This window comes from Crinia signifera, chromosome 1 (assembly GCF_055691185.1).
Source record: "Crinia signifera chromosome 1, ASM5569118v1, whole genome shotgun sequence".
Lineage (NCBI taxonomy): Eukaryota > Metazoa > Chordata > Amphibia > Anura > Myobatrachidae > Crinia > Crinia signifera.
This window is the reverse complement of record NC_139217.1, coordinates 305,943,107-305,961,383: the sequence shown is the minus strand read 5'-3', so window position 1 is coordinate 305,961,383 and position 18,277 is coordinate 305,943,107. Positions and strand designations below refer to the sequence as shown.

General features: G+C 38.9%; 1 protein-coding gene across 1 annotated transcript; it reads right to left on the bottom strand.

The window, feature by feature from the left end:
- Positions 1-237: 237 nt before the first annotated feature.
- LOC146029023 (annexin A1-like) lies at positions 238-17,389 on the bottom strand. Its single transcript, XM_083158333.1, has 12 exons — positions 17,315-17,389; positions 16,515-16,614; positions 13,028-13,122; positions 11,133-11,246; positions 10,222-10,312; positions 9,367-9,446; positions 8,294-8,350; positions 8,100-8,193; positions 7,901-7,996; positions 5,582-5,640; positions 3,456-3,578; positions 238-294 (listed from the first exon to the last, which is right to left on the bottom strand). The coding sequence occupies exons 1-12, from the start codon at positions 17,387-17,389 to the stop codon at positions 238-240; spliced, it is 1,041 nt and encodes a 346-aa protein (XP_083014459.1).
- Between the last annotated feature and the right edge of the window lie 888 nt (positions 17,390-18,277).

Here is an 18,277-nt window from a genome sequence, read left to right as displayed (position 1 = left end):
ATAAAACAATGCAATAATAAATTGGTTATTATTACAGAGGATTTGTATATATATGAATGCAATGTTGCATTAGAAAGAATTATTCTTACATTTTGAATGAATATGCAATTAATTCAATTTCTTATTTGAAAATGAGCTATAAGTAACAACAGACTATTATGTATATAATTTGACACTCAAATACTTTCTTCTTATTGAATCATGTGGAAGACAATGTGACCACTTTCTTTGTCAAGATTAATCAGAACCGATGAGGGAAATAAGAACTGTTTCATAATCTCCTTTGGTTTCATTCTAAAATAAAGAAACAAAAGGTCAATTATACAATAAATGTGTTTTAAAATAGGAAAAAACTATTCTAATTCAACACAACACTTATTTTGCATATGCTGTACAATTCATATATAAAAAAACGGTACTTGTTTCCTAGCACGGCCACAAATCTTATGGATCGTGTACCTTTAAGTTAAGGTACACGATCCATACGATGGACCCGATTTCCTTTGAAATCAGGTCCATTTGGCCGGCTAGGACAAAATATCGGGGGCATCGCGTCGGTCGGGACCGTTAACAATGGTCCCGACGCGACCGACGCGATGCCCGTGATTTCCCCATAGGCTTCAATGTTAAAAAATATTTTAACATTGAAATCGTGTCGGGAAAGGTAAAATATCGGGGGCATCGCGTCGGTCGGGACCATTAACATAGGTCCCGACGCGATGCCCCCGATTTTTACATAGGCTTCAATGTTAAAAGATTTTTTAACATTGAAATCCTGAAAAAATGTGAAAAATGTGAAATGGGCCAATATGACCCATTTCACATTTTAGATGTCCCCGTCGTCACCCCACGATAGACGCCAACCCGAAGCGTGGCGAGCGCAGCGAGCCCGCGAGGGGCGGCGGTGCGCGTCCTCCGACCTTTTCATTCCCCTACTATCCACGTCGGCATGGAGTTGAGAATAGAATAGTGTGGCAAGCGCAGCGAGCCACCGAGCCCGAAGCGTGGCGAGCGCAGCGAGCCCCGCGAGGGGACGCGGATACCTTCACAGTTATACGCGTCCCCTCGTGGGCTTCACAGGTGTCCGTGGCGACGCGGACACCTGTGAAGTCCGCGAAGGGACGCGTTTACCTGTGAAGGTATCCGCGTCCCCTCGCGGGGCTCGCTGCGCTCGCCACGCTTCGGGCTCGGTGGCTCGCTGCGCTCGCCACACTATTCTATTCTCAACTCCACGCCGACGTGGATAGTAGGGGAATGAAAAGGTCGGTTGGCGTCTATCGTGGGGTGGGGTGTACGCCGTGACATTTGGGGGGGTTGGGAATATTTTACATTGAATCCAATGTAAAATCGGGTCCCAGGGACCCGATTTACATTTCATTCAAAAAAAAAAATCGGGTCCAAAATCGGTCGGTCGCGTCGATCGCATCGCATGCGACCAAATCGCATGCGATGCGATCGACCCGATTTTTCCAACACGACCACCCCGATGTAAATCGGTGTGGCCGTGCTAGGAAACAAGTACCAAAAAAACATTATGGAATTATAAAAATGTTTTGGTTGAGTTCTTTAACTCGTTTGCTGCAAAATTGGCTTATCCCCCACATATACCTTAAAACTACCACACAGATCTATGGCCGTTCCTGGGGCTGGGCAAGCGGCACAAACACATGGGGTGCTGTGGCCAATGTCTCTTTCTGACAGTATTTCGTGTGGTCTGACTTTTTGCATGAAATTCTGTTGAAAATGACCCACTTAAATAGACCACCTGCTTAGAAGAGAAACTTCTGAAGGATGTAACAGGAGGTGGCAGCCATTTTGGGATGGGCATTTACTGTACAGCGCCAGAGGGAATGGGCAGGCTGTAGAACTGCAGTGCGGGCAAGGAAGCAGTTGGAGCTGTAGCATGCTGCAAAAACCAAAGACAGTGAGCAGGTAGTGGCAATGGTAAGGGACAGCATGCTGCATTATTTGTGGGGCATAATTGGATAGGGGCATTCATGTAAGTAATTGATGTAAGTCTATAGATTGTAAGCTTGCCTATAGATTGTAAGCTTTCAGCAGGGCTCTCCTAACTCCAAGTCTGTCTGTTGTTACCCAGTTTGTTTTATCACTGTCTACTATTGTAAAGCGCAATGGAATCTTCTGTGCTATATAAGAGACTGAAAATAAATAAATAAAATAAATGATTTGGTAGAAAGGGCATTACTGTGTGGGGCAAAATAATGTGCAAGTGACATTACTGTGTGGGCCATAATTTGGTGCAAGAGGCATTACTGTTTGGGGCATTCTATGATAATATTGCACAAGGGCATTACTGTGGTAGTCTTTTCCTGCATGGCCATACCCATTAGAGCAAGGCTACACCCATTTGCAGTGAGGCCATGACCCCTTTTGGAGCACACACAAATAATTGTATTTTTGCAATGTCGGTGAAGGGGGTGTATTTAAAAAAAAATAGTTCTAATGTCATGGAAGAGCATGGTAACACTACCCTAAATGCAATTTAGGCTATGGGGTATATTTACTAACGGGTGATTTTCTGTCCCTTTTGAAAAAAAATGGGGGTGATTTTGTGGGTTTGTTGGGTTGTTTTGTTGGATTTTAATCTAACCTTAAATTGACCCTTAGTATACTGTATATAAACCTATTTGTTCTATTATTTCATTAACTTCTCTAAAATAATATTTTGTTGATTAGGCGAAATTCATTTATTACAAATAGAAATGATTAAAGGTTATAGGTGGATAAGGGGTTCATTTACAAAAGATACGTTTTCATAGATATTTATTACTTTTAAATCAATGAAAATCATTCTCATTCAATAAAAGTGTTTCAGATGCTAAACAGACGCTTTTTAATATTAATTGATACATTTTGGTAAATGTGCCGCCCACAACATCAATTAAGGTCAAATTTCATCAATTTAGAATTGATTACATTTTGTTTTACCTTTTGTTTTTATATAGTACTTGTAAGATTTTTTCACATTATTGTTTCCAGTAAAATCAGTCATTTGTTGTAGGCTTATGATCTAAGTTATCATTGTATTGCTATTTTATAAAATTAGTAATTTACATAGATCCATATATATATATATATATATTACTAACATCAAAAGCAACCAATAAAAATATATATCAGTTTCCTTATGCATTCTCTTCAACCTATTTTTATATCATCTTCTGTTAAAAAGAGACCAAAATAAAATTTTCAAACTAATTAATTCGAATTACAGTAAAAAAATACTGTATACTCAGAAAGAGACCACATTATGATTTTAGAACTCTTAATTATTGATAGACTTAAGTCCATATTTTGTATGGTGCCTAGACTAGTGAATATTGCTTGCAATAATCTTGAATGCATATAGTTAAACATTAGTGAAAAATGTGCTTTATTCAACTCATGTTATTGAATTTGAGCTACTTAAAATTGTAATAATGAAAATATCATACCATGATTTCATCACGTAAGTGTTTGTTATAAAGTTTGTAATACTGAGTTTTAATAGATATCATGTCGATTTCAGCACGTGACACAATTATCCTGGTTAGGACTTTATCACGGGTGCCCAAGCCCTATGAACAAATAACACAAAATAGTGGTTACTAAAACAAACAAACATTTTTGTCTTTACAGAAAATATTATATTGGTTGAAAATAGTGATTCAACTTTTTGACTTTGATATAATATGAGTGTGTGACATCAGCGTACTCACTGAAGATAACTCCTACTGTGGTCAACTGTGACATCAGAATCACTTCGGAGTTAACCCCATTGTGCTCAGTTTGTTACAACAGCATCATTAGGGAGATAACTTCCACTGTACTCACTGTAACATCACTATCACATAAGATAAGAGTCAGTAGAGAGCTAACTCCCACTGTATTTTGTCTGTGACATCAGTGGAGCTTTGTAACAGGTATCAAATGTGACCAGTGCTGGCACACTCACTGAGCACTCATGACATTTCATGCATGATAGTATGGTATGCATTGGCGGATTCAGGGGGGCACCCGGGCACGTGCCCTCTGTAATTTTTTTGGTAGCTGAGGACCAGGGCTTTCCAACGAGCCCAGCCCCGTGTCTCTAGCCCCCTGGGAACCGGAGATATCGCCTGGCAAAGCTGTAACGTTTTTCCCCATAGGATAATATGGGACCCGTTATTTCTGACCCCCCCCTACCTGGTTCCGATGGCTGCCAGTTCCTCCCCTGGCATCTCATTCAATTCCAAATCGCTGGGCATTAAATATGATACCAGGCTGGTCCATATCGGTCAATCGCTTCCAGAGATATTGCGGATAAATCGATTTTTTTTTTTTTTTTGGAATGTAATTTCATGGCTGTTCATGTTTTTGAGGGCAGATTACTCTGGAACCAAATGTTCCAGTTTCACTGGACCAAAATCATTCAAAGCCCACTCAAACGTTCTTCAATATGATACTTTTCTCATGTAAATGGGTCAGTTGTTTCAGAAGATATAACCGGTTAAATGAGATAACTGGTTAAAGGGGGGAGGGGTGGTTTTCTCTCCCCCTCACACCAGAAAATGCAGGGACTAGGCTGGTGTAAATGGGGTCAACCTGGGAATGCATTTTCTGGTGTGAAAGGGGTATTATTTCAAATAGCCGGGACCTGAATACAGCTAGGCTCTGCCACTGTCAGTGGCTATCACTTCTGCCTGGCGGCGGCTGTCCCCCATTTACCGCGAGCATGTATTCCCCCTTGGCAATGAGCATGTAATCCCACATGACAACGAGCATGGAACCTCTGACAATGAGCATGGAACCCTTGGCAATGAGCATGTAGGTAAGCAGCACTTATGTAGCATAATTTTTAGTAGGCATTATGGTGTTTGGCATAATACATAATGGACATAATGGTGTGTAACTTAACGTGTAATGGACATTATGGTGTAAATGTTTAATGCACGCCTTTGGCAGACAATGTCCCTGTTTATGAAGTGTATTGCGAATTTTCAATCCTGGGCTGAGTCTGTTTCTTCAGTGTCACTGGGGAGAAAACCCACACTGCAATCATTGTAACATCACCATCACTATAGAGAATCTCATATATCTCAATGTGCTCATTGGTGTTATTAGGGAGGTAATACCAATGCGCTCAGACTATAACAACAGCACACTGAGTAGATAACCTCCACTGTGCTCTCTGGGCAAGATGTTCTAAGCCTTGGAGAGATAAAGTGGAGAACGATAGTTTTTTTGTGTTTTTTTTCTTCAGGAAACAGTGAAAAGATCAGAGAAGTGAGCCAATGGAGAAGATGCACATGGCAACCAATCAGCTGCTACATATAATTTTATAGAATGCACTTGATAAATGTCACTGCAAAGCTAATAAGTTGACATGGACATAGCTATTTATTTATTTATATTAAACATTAAAAGTTATCATTTACTATTGGCTAATTAAAGATTCAACTAGTGATTAACACTGTATATATTAATATAGTATGTAAATATTAAATTATTTATATTTTAAAAAGCACCATTCAACAATAATAACAGTCAAGTAAAAATCAATCAAAATCACAGTTGTTAGATGTGGAAAATGTTATCCTACCTTCATTGCATTATGCAATTTTTCTGCAAAATATCCTGGCCTACTGACAGCAACTTTCACTAAAAAATAAATATATCAAAGGGTCAGAATTGCAAACAACTGCGATCTTTGCTCCCTCTGTAATTCTATATGCTGACAATATACCACATGTTTTGTTTACATTGTAAAACTGGAGCCTTTGATAAAGGGAATATAATACCTGAAAAAGTCCACCTGTTTAATAAATATTCTTCTTTTTTGTGAACTTATATACTGCATTAATGTAGCATTTACAGAGAATATTTTATAATATTGGTCTAAGGAAATTGTACTTTAATGTATGAGCTTCCTTTCATTTAGCCCTGTTGTTGACTGCATACGTAACTATTGAAAGTACCATCGGGACTTGTACAAAATCCATGTTCGGGGGAAGGTACAAGAGTATATCCTCCACTGTATGTGAATAAGCATCTGGGAATAAGCATCTAACCACTCCTGCAAACACACCTGTGACCTTCCAATAACAAAACATAAGATCTTTGTGTATCAGAATAACTCCCTCCCAGTAACCACCCAGGATTGCCCAACACTTTCCAGGGTCAAAGTGGCTCAATCCATCCTTTAACTTTATAACTACAAACCATGGAGTAGTCACAAAAATTGGTCAATTAAAGTGAACTTTGGCATTGTGTTCTACTCAGGCCCATAATGGGACTAATTCAGAGATTGAAACTACTGGAGGAACTTTGTTGCCATGCAAGAATGCAAATATTGGATATATACTGGTTTAATTTTGCCATTACACAACTTTTAATTATTTGAAAGGCATTGTTGCATCTGTCAAGCTAGGCTTTCCCTGATACAGTTGTATTTGATGCGACAGTGTAAGAAGTGCCCACCGGCAACTGCTGGAAAATAATCTTCCAGAAGCAATCAATTTCATAAGCACAGAACTGGCCCCTCTGCCTCCTCAGTTCCGCACCAGTCTCTTCCTCTCTATCCAGCCACATTCTTCCGGTACCCTAAACTTCCCCCACCCAAAAAACCAAAGCTCTTCCAACCTCTACTTTCACAGGTAATAGTAAAGGGTTATCTTCAGTAGCACTCACTGCAAAGTCTAATTTGCTGTACTGTATAAATATATTTATTCCAAAAATGTCTCAAAAATAGTTAATTTTGTTTTGTGTTAACAAAATACGTAAATGGTAAATATGTAAATATTTATACTTGATTATATATTAAAGTTTAATTCAATTTACATTTTCAAATCTGCATATTTACATTATAACGAAACCAGTTTATAGAGCTTTTATTTACATAGCTTAACAAATAAAAAATACAATTTGGGGGCTAAGTGATTAGTAGTCATATGATTTAAATAAATTCAGATTTCTAAGTATGTTTTAAATACTGTATGTTGTCATGGCACTAATGTTTCATGCAACACTGTATATAATACAATATATGTATATTATAATATGTAATAATTTCTGTTGTATATTATTTTTTAAATTCTGTAATTTTTATTGAGTTTTTTTGCATAAAACATAAAACGATGAACAACCCATACATACAACCTGGTATAGATGTTCAACCTGGTTGAACATCTATACCAGGTTGAACATCTATACCAGGTTAAACTAGATGGACGCAAGTCTTTTTTTAGCCTTACCTACTATGTAACTATATGTAACATATAGGTAGCTGAAGCATACATATAGATCTGCATAACTGTCAGAAGAAGGTATTGCATAAACATATTGTCTTACATAGAAGAGCAGGATTTATGTATCATACGGACATAGAGTACAGAATCTCCGTACAGCAATTGTAATGTCTCAATACCTGAAGGCACCATCCGGGTACGTCCATACAAAGGCAGTATAGAATGCATAGTGGAATAGTAATTGTAGACTAAAATTAATAGTACCTTCCCATTCAGTAAATAACACTATTTTCTGTAATAAACCACAGTTATCAAGTAAGTTCATAGCAGAGAATATAAGCCAGCTACCAAAAACATAAAAAAAGAAAAAGAAAGATACTAAAAATAAACCTGCCCCGAATCCCCCCACCTTGTGTAACCTATCCCCAATTTAGGCATACCTGGATCCCGTAACCAAATAACCCCTACCCCACTAACTACACTAAACAGCGAAAATATCCTACCCTATGCACCTACACTAAAAAAGGATATAGGCCTAATGGACTGAAAGGAGGTAGCAAACTATTTTTGTTGTGTTAAAATATGGGGATGAAATATTTAAGATAAAAAGAGAAAAATATTTTAAATAAAAGTTTCTAGATATATTTATATTAATTTTAACAGGTTATACATACCAATAGATACAAGGCAGTTCTCAATATCCCCCTTTAGCTTCAGGTCCAGGGCCTTGTTTAGATCATGTTTGCTGTAAGTGGCATACTTTTCAAACACTGCAGAGTTTATGAGAAGATAAAACTTGGATTAAAAGACATAAAATTTAAGAATATGCAGCCGGAGATCAGATCTGAATCGGTCCCATAGTTAAGAGATTACCTTTGTTTAAATGTGGAAAGCTTCTATGGGCAAAAATATCAATGAACACGGACACATCTGCCTTTTTGTTCTTTTCTCCAGCTTCATACAGTGCCTGGAATTAAATAACATATCATATAAATAGATAATAGTACATTACATCATAAATGCAAACAAAATATTTTAAAGGGAGTAAACTTAAAATGCATTCAAACCTTGGCATCTTTGTCAGCAAGGTCTTCATTAACATAACAATCTTCACTACGTTCACCCTGAAAGCAAGTTTGATGTATTTAGTTTGATGTAGTTTTTTGTCTTTTTTTAAAATAAAAACAGCTGCTGTTATTCAACAGAATACAACGACTTTAGATCAATTATGTCTTCAAAACAAATAGAACATGGGTCTTCAAACTGCGGCCCTCCAGTGAAACTACAAATCCCAGCATGCCTTGCCACAGTTTTGCTATAAGGGAGTGTTAAAACTGTGGCAAGGCATGCTGGGATTTGTAATTTCACAACATCTGGAGGGCCGCAGTTTTGAAGACCCATGAAATAGAATGTATTAAAGTGTCAATTAAAGTAGTAGCAAAGAAATATTCATGGTATACCTCCCAACTTCTGTTACCATGAACGAGGAACAGCCGCTCTTGCCCGGATATAGTTGGCTTACCGACAAGGGACGTTTTTGCCGCTCTGAGGGCCTGACCAGCGGCTCTGTAAGCTGCTGGCCAGCCCCCAGCCTCTCTGCTGCAGGAATAGACACTGTGCACATGCACACAGTGTCTATCAGGGGCGGATTGGCCCACCGGGAAACCGGGCCATTTCCCGGTGGGCCGGCCCAAAACTCATTACGCCAGGCCGCAGACAGCAGCCGCAGTACTTTGCCCAAATCAAAAATGGCTGCGGGAGGGCTGCTGCGCATACGTGTGCAGCACCTCCCAGGCTCCCTGCTCCCGTTCCCCCTCCGCCCGGCAGCTGAAGAACAGCAGCAGCAGCATGTGAGCCGCCCGGCCGCCCCCCAGGCATAACGCCGCCGCCAGCAACCCCTCCTCCCCCCCGGGCATACTGCCGCCGCCTTTTTCTCACTCCCTGATATACCATGCTCCTATATTATGCAAAACATCCATTCGAAAAGTGGCAGGGATATTTGCATGGCAGCAGGGTGCGTGCATTCGTACACACTGCGGGTGGCATTACAAGGCTTGTGGTTCAGCAAATTACCACTGCTTAGTGAGCCAACCAGAATTACCCCCATACTGTATGTGTGAGCACTACAAATAGGCTGTACCTTCAAAAGGGCCAACAATGCCTTCTGAAAATCTCCAGATGTGTCATCAGTGATATCCTTTTCAAGATCAGTTTTATATTCTGTAAAATAATAATGAAATTTATTTATTTTATGTCTTGGTAAAGAAATATTGCAAGTACACAACAGAAATCTAGGATGTGTGCTAATTATGTGCTAACTGATCAATATACAGTACTTAGCCAGTCTACAGGACAAAAGGAGATGCAACAGTTGAGTTACCCAACATTTAAGGTCCATAAACCTTAGACGATATTCCTAACGATTTTGCAGACTGAAACACCCAAATTGAAATATCATTCAGTATATACACTTGATGTCTCTGACACTGCACGCATCCGTGTCTCATCAGTGACATTCTCCTATGGTCCTGCTGCAGGGCCAACAGGACACAGCGCTAGTGGGGGCCATGTTGTGGAATGCAGCATGCCTCCTGTTTTCATTAGTGAGAACTGAGTGCTGCGTCTGATGCGTCATCATGCCTCTAACACAGGTGTGATGTTCCCCCATTTGGAGGAATGGCGCTGTGTGCTGCCTCTGCCCCCCCCCCCCCCCCAATGCCACAGCATGTCATTCATGCTGTGACTTACAGGGGGCTGTGTATGACATTGCAAGATCCATTCTGAACATGCAGTAAAAATATGAGTCAGGCTCTTTGTATGGTCAGCATTTCATACACTATTTCTAGGGTAGTTAAAAACAATGTCCCTCCAATAAACCTAGGGATGTAATAAATAAGCATCCATCTTACTGTATCTCAACAAACAAATGTATATTCTAAATGTAGTCACCTGAAATTCCAACACACATTGATCCAATTGCTTATCAACTAAATACCTTCTTTGTAGAACGCTTTGATTTTCTTTATTTCTTGATTATTTCTTGTCACAAGAATTTCAATGAGTGTATCTTCATCAGTCCCAAGACCCTGTTAATAAAAATAAGATTCCCAGGAACAAACTTCGGTAATTCATTTTCTTTCTTCAAGTAGGAGAAATACATATTTACTTAGTTTGATGTAAAACAATTATAGACTAAAATAAGTATCCATAATGAAAACAGTATGATAAGGGTCCATAATCTGTTTTCTAAAAAGTACTATTATAATGTATTACTATTAATGTTATTATTATTAATATCACAATTTTCACCACAGACTTATGTATTTGCCAAATATCTACCAAAGAAACTACTGTATTTCCAGGCATGATTCATTTGCCTTTGGAGAGTAGTATGTGTGTTGTGTGGTATGTACTGGAGAAGACTAAACTGTGACCAGGATAGGTAAACACAAATACTTATTATCTATTAAATGACATTAGAGCAGGTTGCTTGGGACCATTTGGTTTAGAATTTAAAAAAGAGACCTCACAAACATCACAACAGTCTGACTGGACCTTGAAGGTGCAAATGTAGGGCCCATGCTTAGAGGTGTATCTGGCCCCACATATTATTGGGTAACCATTATAGAGTGCATGGTCTGGGCCCCTTTTATAAAAACATATAGTAAATACTGCTAGTGCATACATTATGGTTTACCAGGATATTAATGACAATAATGTACTATAGTCCCATGCAGTATAATGTAACATACAGTAGGAACAACTCAAGTACACAATCTAGAACCTGAAACCTAGAGAAGGAGATGAGTCCTCAGGCAGGTGGGCCAACCAGGGGATTTCCCTGTGCCCCTGTGGGCCAGTCCAACCCTAACAATTCATTATAATAGAGATAAGTGAAGTAAATACCTTTGTTGCTGCTTTTAGCTCTTGTGCATCAAACTGTGCAGGGGTTTTCAGCATGTCCAACACAACAGTTTCAAGTTTACCAGAGAGAGCTTTTTTTAAAGAGTCTTCCAAAGGCTACAATATAGTTACAGACAAAATGGTATTATGACTGTATAGTAACAACCTTTTTTTTTTTATTAATGATGGTTTAATAAAGATTAAAGATATGTTTTTTATTAAAGATTAGAGATATATATACTATTATATAAAATAAATACCCATATGGCATTCTAAAACATTTGAAGAATAGTACAAAATAAAAAAGTAGTGTCAACATTTGGCACTATATCATCCTTGTTGCACACTATCTGTCTAGCTGACACCTCTATTGAATAAAAGGAAAGTTACTGATATAGTATCTTCAAATTTAGCTTAAATGCTTTTTAATAGCACTCAGATAGATAGATAGATAGATAGATAGATAGATAGATAGATAGATAGATAGATAGATAGATAGCAATTGAGTAACAACACACCAGAGGGGTAAGTTCATACCAGATGCCTGGAGGCAAACTACACGATGGTGCCCTTTCTCCTATGGCATCCCCTGCAAACCCTATGCAGAGTGCGCATGGAGGGTGTCACCACAGCCGGTGATGACTCTGCCTAATGGTATCTCTATCAAGGATTTAAGATTCCTGAACATATCCCTATCAGTACAGTATGATGAAAAGAGAAGCACTTTTTATGTTAGAAGGTAATGACAATACAGTACATTGTGGCTCCAGGCCAGAGAGACGCAATACACCAGCAGAACTTATGTCTGATACTGTATTCAAGTAAATGTGATCCATCTGGTTCTTACTATTTGCAACTTACAAATATCCATTAAACAAGGGTATGGGTAGAACCCGGAACCAGACAGGACCCCAGAATGCCAGACCAGACAGGCTCCATTCTTCAATCACTATCATTCCGGAGTTCATAGTGTCCGATCTGGGGGATTGCCAGTGACACTTGTCATTAGGTAGAGGAGGAGTGAGAGAATAAAGCCTCCCTGTATCATCTGGGGATGTAGTAAAGAGGGGAACGGTCCGGATCGTATTGGGAGGCTGTCACCGGAACTGTCCGGATCATACTGGGGGGCTGTCCCTGGTGAAAGCTGTCACAGGCACCCCCTTCCAGACGGGACACCCCCCAGACAGGCACCCCCCGGACTGGACAGTACATGCTCCGGAATGCAGAGTTGGATGAATGGAACATGTCCGGTTTGGTTTTCCGGGATCCGGTTCGTTTCTGGTTTTACTTCGTCCCATTAAATAATATTGATGAAATATGGATGTTATAAAATAGAATATGATAAAGAGGAAGGTGATGTGCTGTATACATGTTGAGATATTGTTAATTTCACAGTAGACATAAAGAGGAAACATAATACTTTAATAATACTGAATATTTTTTCTGGTACTTTCTTTCTTTTTACAAATTTAAAGAATAAAATACACAAAAGCTATTCCAATGACTTTTGACTATTCATTAAGACTTGATATATTTCTAATTTAATAATAATGACATGCATGGGTGAGAGTTAATAAAATGAGAGCTTCAGAAAGTGAGAGATTTGGTAAGAAATCTCCAGTGTTTTTAAAGCTGCAATCATTTACACTGCAAAACCAGTTTGATTTTGAAATGTAAATGATTGCGGCTTTAAAAAAACTGGAGATTTCTTACTAAATCTCTCACTTTCTGAATCTCTCATTTTATTAAATCTCACCCAAGTATCATTTTATTTACATGGTATATTTCTTATTCTGTTCAGCCTGATATAAAAAATGAAAAATATGAAAAAGTTACAAATCAAAACGAAGAAAACCAAACACCCAGTTAGCAGTCCACACTTATATTTAAATTGTTACCTTTCCTGTTTGTTTTTTGTAGAAGTTTTTAATCTCTTGACGTTGATCATTGGTTCTTTTAGTTAGAATATCAATAATAGTCCCATTATCAACTTCTTAAAATGCACATATAAAAATAGAAAAAGAATACACATAAAAAAAAAATACTGTACATAGTGAATGATTTTGTATAAGTGATGACAAAATATTTTTTTTTACATACATCTACAGTATCATCTCATCAAGAACAATGTAATCTCTCAGTCCTATATTCTATTTTACTTTTCTCTCTTAAAAAAACAATGACGCAAATATACTTTGATGTTTGTATCATAGCACTATAGCACATACAAAATACAAAGGACTATATTGGTAGTAAGTAAGGTGAGATAATATTGGATAATATATATATATATATATATATATATATATATATCTCACCACAGTGCCCTCTGCTCCGCTGCCATACTGTCTCTGTGATCTGTCTTGAAAAAAGACTGATATCAGTCTGAAACATTGACTGACTTATTGTTTTGGTAATGTACAGTATTAAAACTTTTGCTATCTATTCAGAAGCTTGGTGAGTTCTCTCTATTCAGACATTGATTGGTCTGTACCTAGAAATATATATATATATTTTTTTTTCAAAAGTGCAAATATTCCTTTTAATGTAACATATCAACATTTCAAAGCCACATAGGTCTTTTCCATCAGGATAACAAAAATTGAATTGTTTGTTATCCTGGTGAAAAAGCCCTATGTGGCTTTGAAACGTTGTATCAATACCTACAGTAGTTCCTGCAGCTTGTGAGCAGTGCCCTCTTACCTTTGTCTGTCTGTTCTCAACTTGGTTTTAATAATTTTTTATAATTGTTTAGTTCCCAGCTGTCATGGGCTATGCAATATACTGCATCTATGCAAATACATTTTGTCATCCTGTGAAAATATTTTTATTCATCATAGAGTTTCCTTTAACACTTAGGGCCAGGTGTATCAAAATTCAAAAAGTGGAGAGTGGTAACCATCCAGCCAATCAGCTCCTACCTGTCATTTTCAAACCCAGTCTGTAACATGGCAGTTGGTAGCTGATTGGCTGGCTGTTTATCATTTTCCATTTTATTACGTTTTGAAGCTTGATACATCTGGCCCTCAGTATATTAATTTGGTTATATGCCCTTGCTGGAAAGACTAACAGGATGCCTTGTGTCGAGTAATATAGGTCATAGAGGTGTATTCAGACCTAAACGCACAGCCATAAATTCAAGGTACCCAGTGTTTATTTAAGCTGCCGCCAACTACAGTGAAATCCCGCCCGTGAATGTGATCACTGTGTGAATTTATGTGTACAGCTACAAATCTATTCGCAGCCATGTGAATATGTCCAAAACCCATCATAACAGCCTTGCCATCGACTGATTGTTACCATGGGCACAAGTCATCACAGGCTCAGAGTAGCCAAAGACTTACTTGGTGGTATGATGACAAAAGGCATAGCCGGCCGGGAGCTGATCACACAATCCCAGCATTTTCCTAGGCATGTCTGCGTTTCTCTTAGCACTTACACTAAGCATCCAGTATCCACCCCTAGACGCCTATTTCCTCTCAATTACATTGCGAACGGCTTGCAAATAGAAAAAGTAGCAGGATTTCATCCCAGGAAGGCCTAGTGGATACGTACTATGGGCCGTATGCATGAGCAGATTCCTTGGCCTGGCGATCAGGTCTGTATTTGCCCCTTAGTGAAATACTTGTGTCGCTGCATTTTTTTCGGTAGTTGGGCCCAGCTTAGCTGCTCTTCACTACATAATTATTGACCATATTCCACCCTGTCAGTGGATCAATTAAATTACTTACAGTAAATGTGAGTCTAGGTGGATTTTAAGGCTTGATTGCTAGTCTAGGACTACATGGTTTTGTGTTAATGTGACTGTTTTACATGCTGTGCTGGTGCTTCTGATCTTTCTTATGGCCTATTATAATTATTTTTGGGCAAAATAAAAAAGGGTGTAAAAATCTGAAAGTGAGAGATTTTCAGAGAATTTTCACTTTTTTTTTTTAGAGCCAGGAGGATTTTAATGCGTATTAATAACAGGATACACTTTTAATAAATGTGTCCCAGTGCACCCTGGTAAACTACCGTACTTAAATTCTTCTTTTGTTACAGTAGGAGCAAGTTTCATCTTTGCTCCTTTGTCCATGGCTAGCCATGGCTATTCTATTGTTCTCAGCTGCAATACAATACGTATTGCAGCTGAGAACAATAGAATAGCCATGGCTAGCAATGGCTAGCTATGGCCAAAGGAGCAAAGATGAAACTTGCTCCTACTGTATATTGTGATGTTCATATCAACTAGTGGGTAGCACCTGATTAAAAGCCCTTTATATTTCCGCGGGCACTCCCCAACCCATTTTGAGCTAATCTTAGAGAGGACAAATCACTAATATTTGTCATTTATTTACAGGTGCGGGATTTGCGTCTGTTGTGTGTATATTACTGCCTGTATGATGACACCTTGCTTTTGTATTGAGATTTTAGTTTGCCTGGTTGGTATGACAACAGACAGCATGTGATGATGTCATTTGTAGTCGCCACACTTTCAGTTCTGGAGACAATCCAATTAGTATCTAGCTATCATTTTACAAGTACATTCTATAAAAGGATAGGTAGAATATGATTGGCTGCTATAAGAAGCATCTCCACCTGTCCTTTTTATATACTTTAATACTTTTCCAAAATCCATATAACTGTTTAAACAAACATATTGAGTATACAGTCAATCTAAGATGATGTTTTACATAATGGATATGTTGGGCTGCATCGATAGGGTACAATAATAGTGTAGATAAAGTAAAATAGAATATCAGAAATTATATTAATGCAAATTAAGATTTGGGTACTTATGTACTAACTGGGCTGCCAATTTTGAAATCGGGTCCATCGCATCGCATCCGACCATATCGCATGCGATGCGATGCGATGGACCCGATTTTTCCATAGGATTCAATGTTAAAATGGAATGAGTCCATTTTAACATGGAATTCAATGGGAAAAGGGGTCCTTTTCTCACCCCTACTATCCAAGTGGGCATGGAGTTGGATATAAACCTGTGGCGAGCGTAGCGAGCCACCGAGCCCGAAGCGTGGAAAGCGGACACAGAATACCGTCCCCTCGCCACGCTTCGGGCTCGGTGGCTCGCTACGCTCGCCGCAGGTTTATATCCAACTCCATGCCCACTTGGATAGTTGGGGTATGAAAAGGACCCCTTTTTCCCATTGAATTTTATGTTAAAATGGACTCAGTCCATTTTAACATTGAATCCTATGGAAAAATCGGGTCATCGCATCGCATGCAATATGGTCGTATGCGATGCGATGCGATATCGCATCGCATCTGATTGTATGCCTTAAGTTAAGGCACACAATCAAAAAATCGGCAGCCCAGATAATACATAAGTACAAAGATTTGTACAACTACTACTGTAAAATGTGTCCTACAGTATACTCTTACCTTTTGCATTCATTGCTTTTTCCAAAGCAGTGACATCCTCTAATGGATCATACTTTGGATGTGGTGGAAAACTTGATCCCGCTTGTAATTCTCCTGCTTCCTAAATATGCAAATTATTATTATTTTCAGTTATTCATATAGAGCACACATATGCCGCAGCACTACAGAGAGAATATTTGGCCCTATACATCAGGCCCTGCCCCAGAGGGTGGCAGCTGGTAATGTGCAAATGCTTTGCTGTATAGTAAAGCGCTTGTACAATAGCGCAATAGCGATACACCTACAACATTATGCAGGCACATCACTGGGCGGAAACGGCATGCGGGGCAGCTTTGCTCAGTGCTGGGCAGCCCACCTCCATGCTAGCGCTGGGAGTTACAGTTAAGCGAATCCTCAGTGATACCATTCAGAGTTTACAGGCCGATATGGTTAACTATATTGGCCACAGCCACGGTCATTCGTAGAACCTTTAGTAAATATACTGCACACACATATGGAAAAATTATTGTTTTGACTAAACCAGTGGTTCCCACTGTGCACCTAAGAACCCTGAGATGCCTTGAGACACTTGCAGGGGTGCATTAGATTGGTGATCCAGGACCAACTCAAATTGTTTATGAATAATGAAATAGAAGAAATCAGTACAGGTTTCAGCCAATTATAAAATATGTAGAGAAACTGTAGCAAATCTTGCCCCTCACCTCATACCTGGAACAAAGGAATTTACTTAATTGAATCATTTCTTTATCCTACATTTCTTAAAGTAATGTTCATCTATTAAGCCATTCAGTTTTACTTACAGTAGGGCTCAGCAGAGTTTGCTGGGAGGCCTGCAGCATTTGCTGAACTACAGAATAAGTACTTTGTTGCTCCATTTCCTAAAAAAAAACAAAAAGTTGCAATGTTGTCAGAAGGAACAATGTACGTTTTGGTTTGGCCTACTTTATGACTTTAATCAGTGGTTCCCAAACGGTGTGCATAAGCCTCTTTCAGGGGTGCCTCAGTATTTTCGTCCAGGCCCAAATCAAATTATTTATGCTTAAACTTATAGGTAAAACCATTTATAGTAGTTACCAATCATAAACATGTGGACAGGGGCGTAACTAGATATCAGTAGGGCCCATAGCAAAAGTTTGTAAGGGCCCCCCATTCACCAACTGATGGTGATAAATGTACTGTATGTAAAAAATATTAGACAGTAAAGATGGGCCCCCTCAGTTTTGGGCCCCATAGCAGCTGCACCCCTTGCACCTATGGTAGTTACGCCCTTGCATGTGGATAATCAGAAAAACATCTGTACACCAACATATAAATGAACCTAACAATGGGGGTTATTTTGGTTCACTCTTTCTGACACATTCCTTCTTAGATGGACAAAACCAAGTGCACTGCAGGGGGCAAATGTAAATTGTGCAGAGATAATTAGATTTGGGTGAGCTATTTTGTTTCTGTGCAGGGAAAATATGGACTGCTTTATTTTTACACTGCAATATAGATCTCACTTTGAAGTAAAACCCCACCCAAAACTAATTATCTCTGCACAAGTTACATCTGCCCCACCTGCAGTGCACATGGTTTTGTCCATATAAGAAGGAATTTGTCAGAAAGAGTGAACCAAAATAACCCCCAATGACAGCTAGGCCAGACTTACCTACCCTCTCAACATGACTGGTTGACTCACAAAACCTGTGTGGTTCTCCTGACCACCCGGGAAGGAGGGCAAGTTTCCTGGAAGCCGGAGCCACTTGGCTACATGTTGCTGC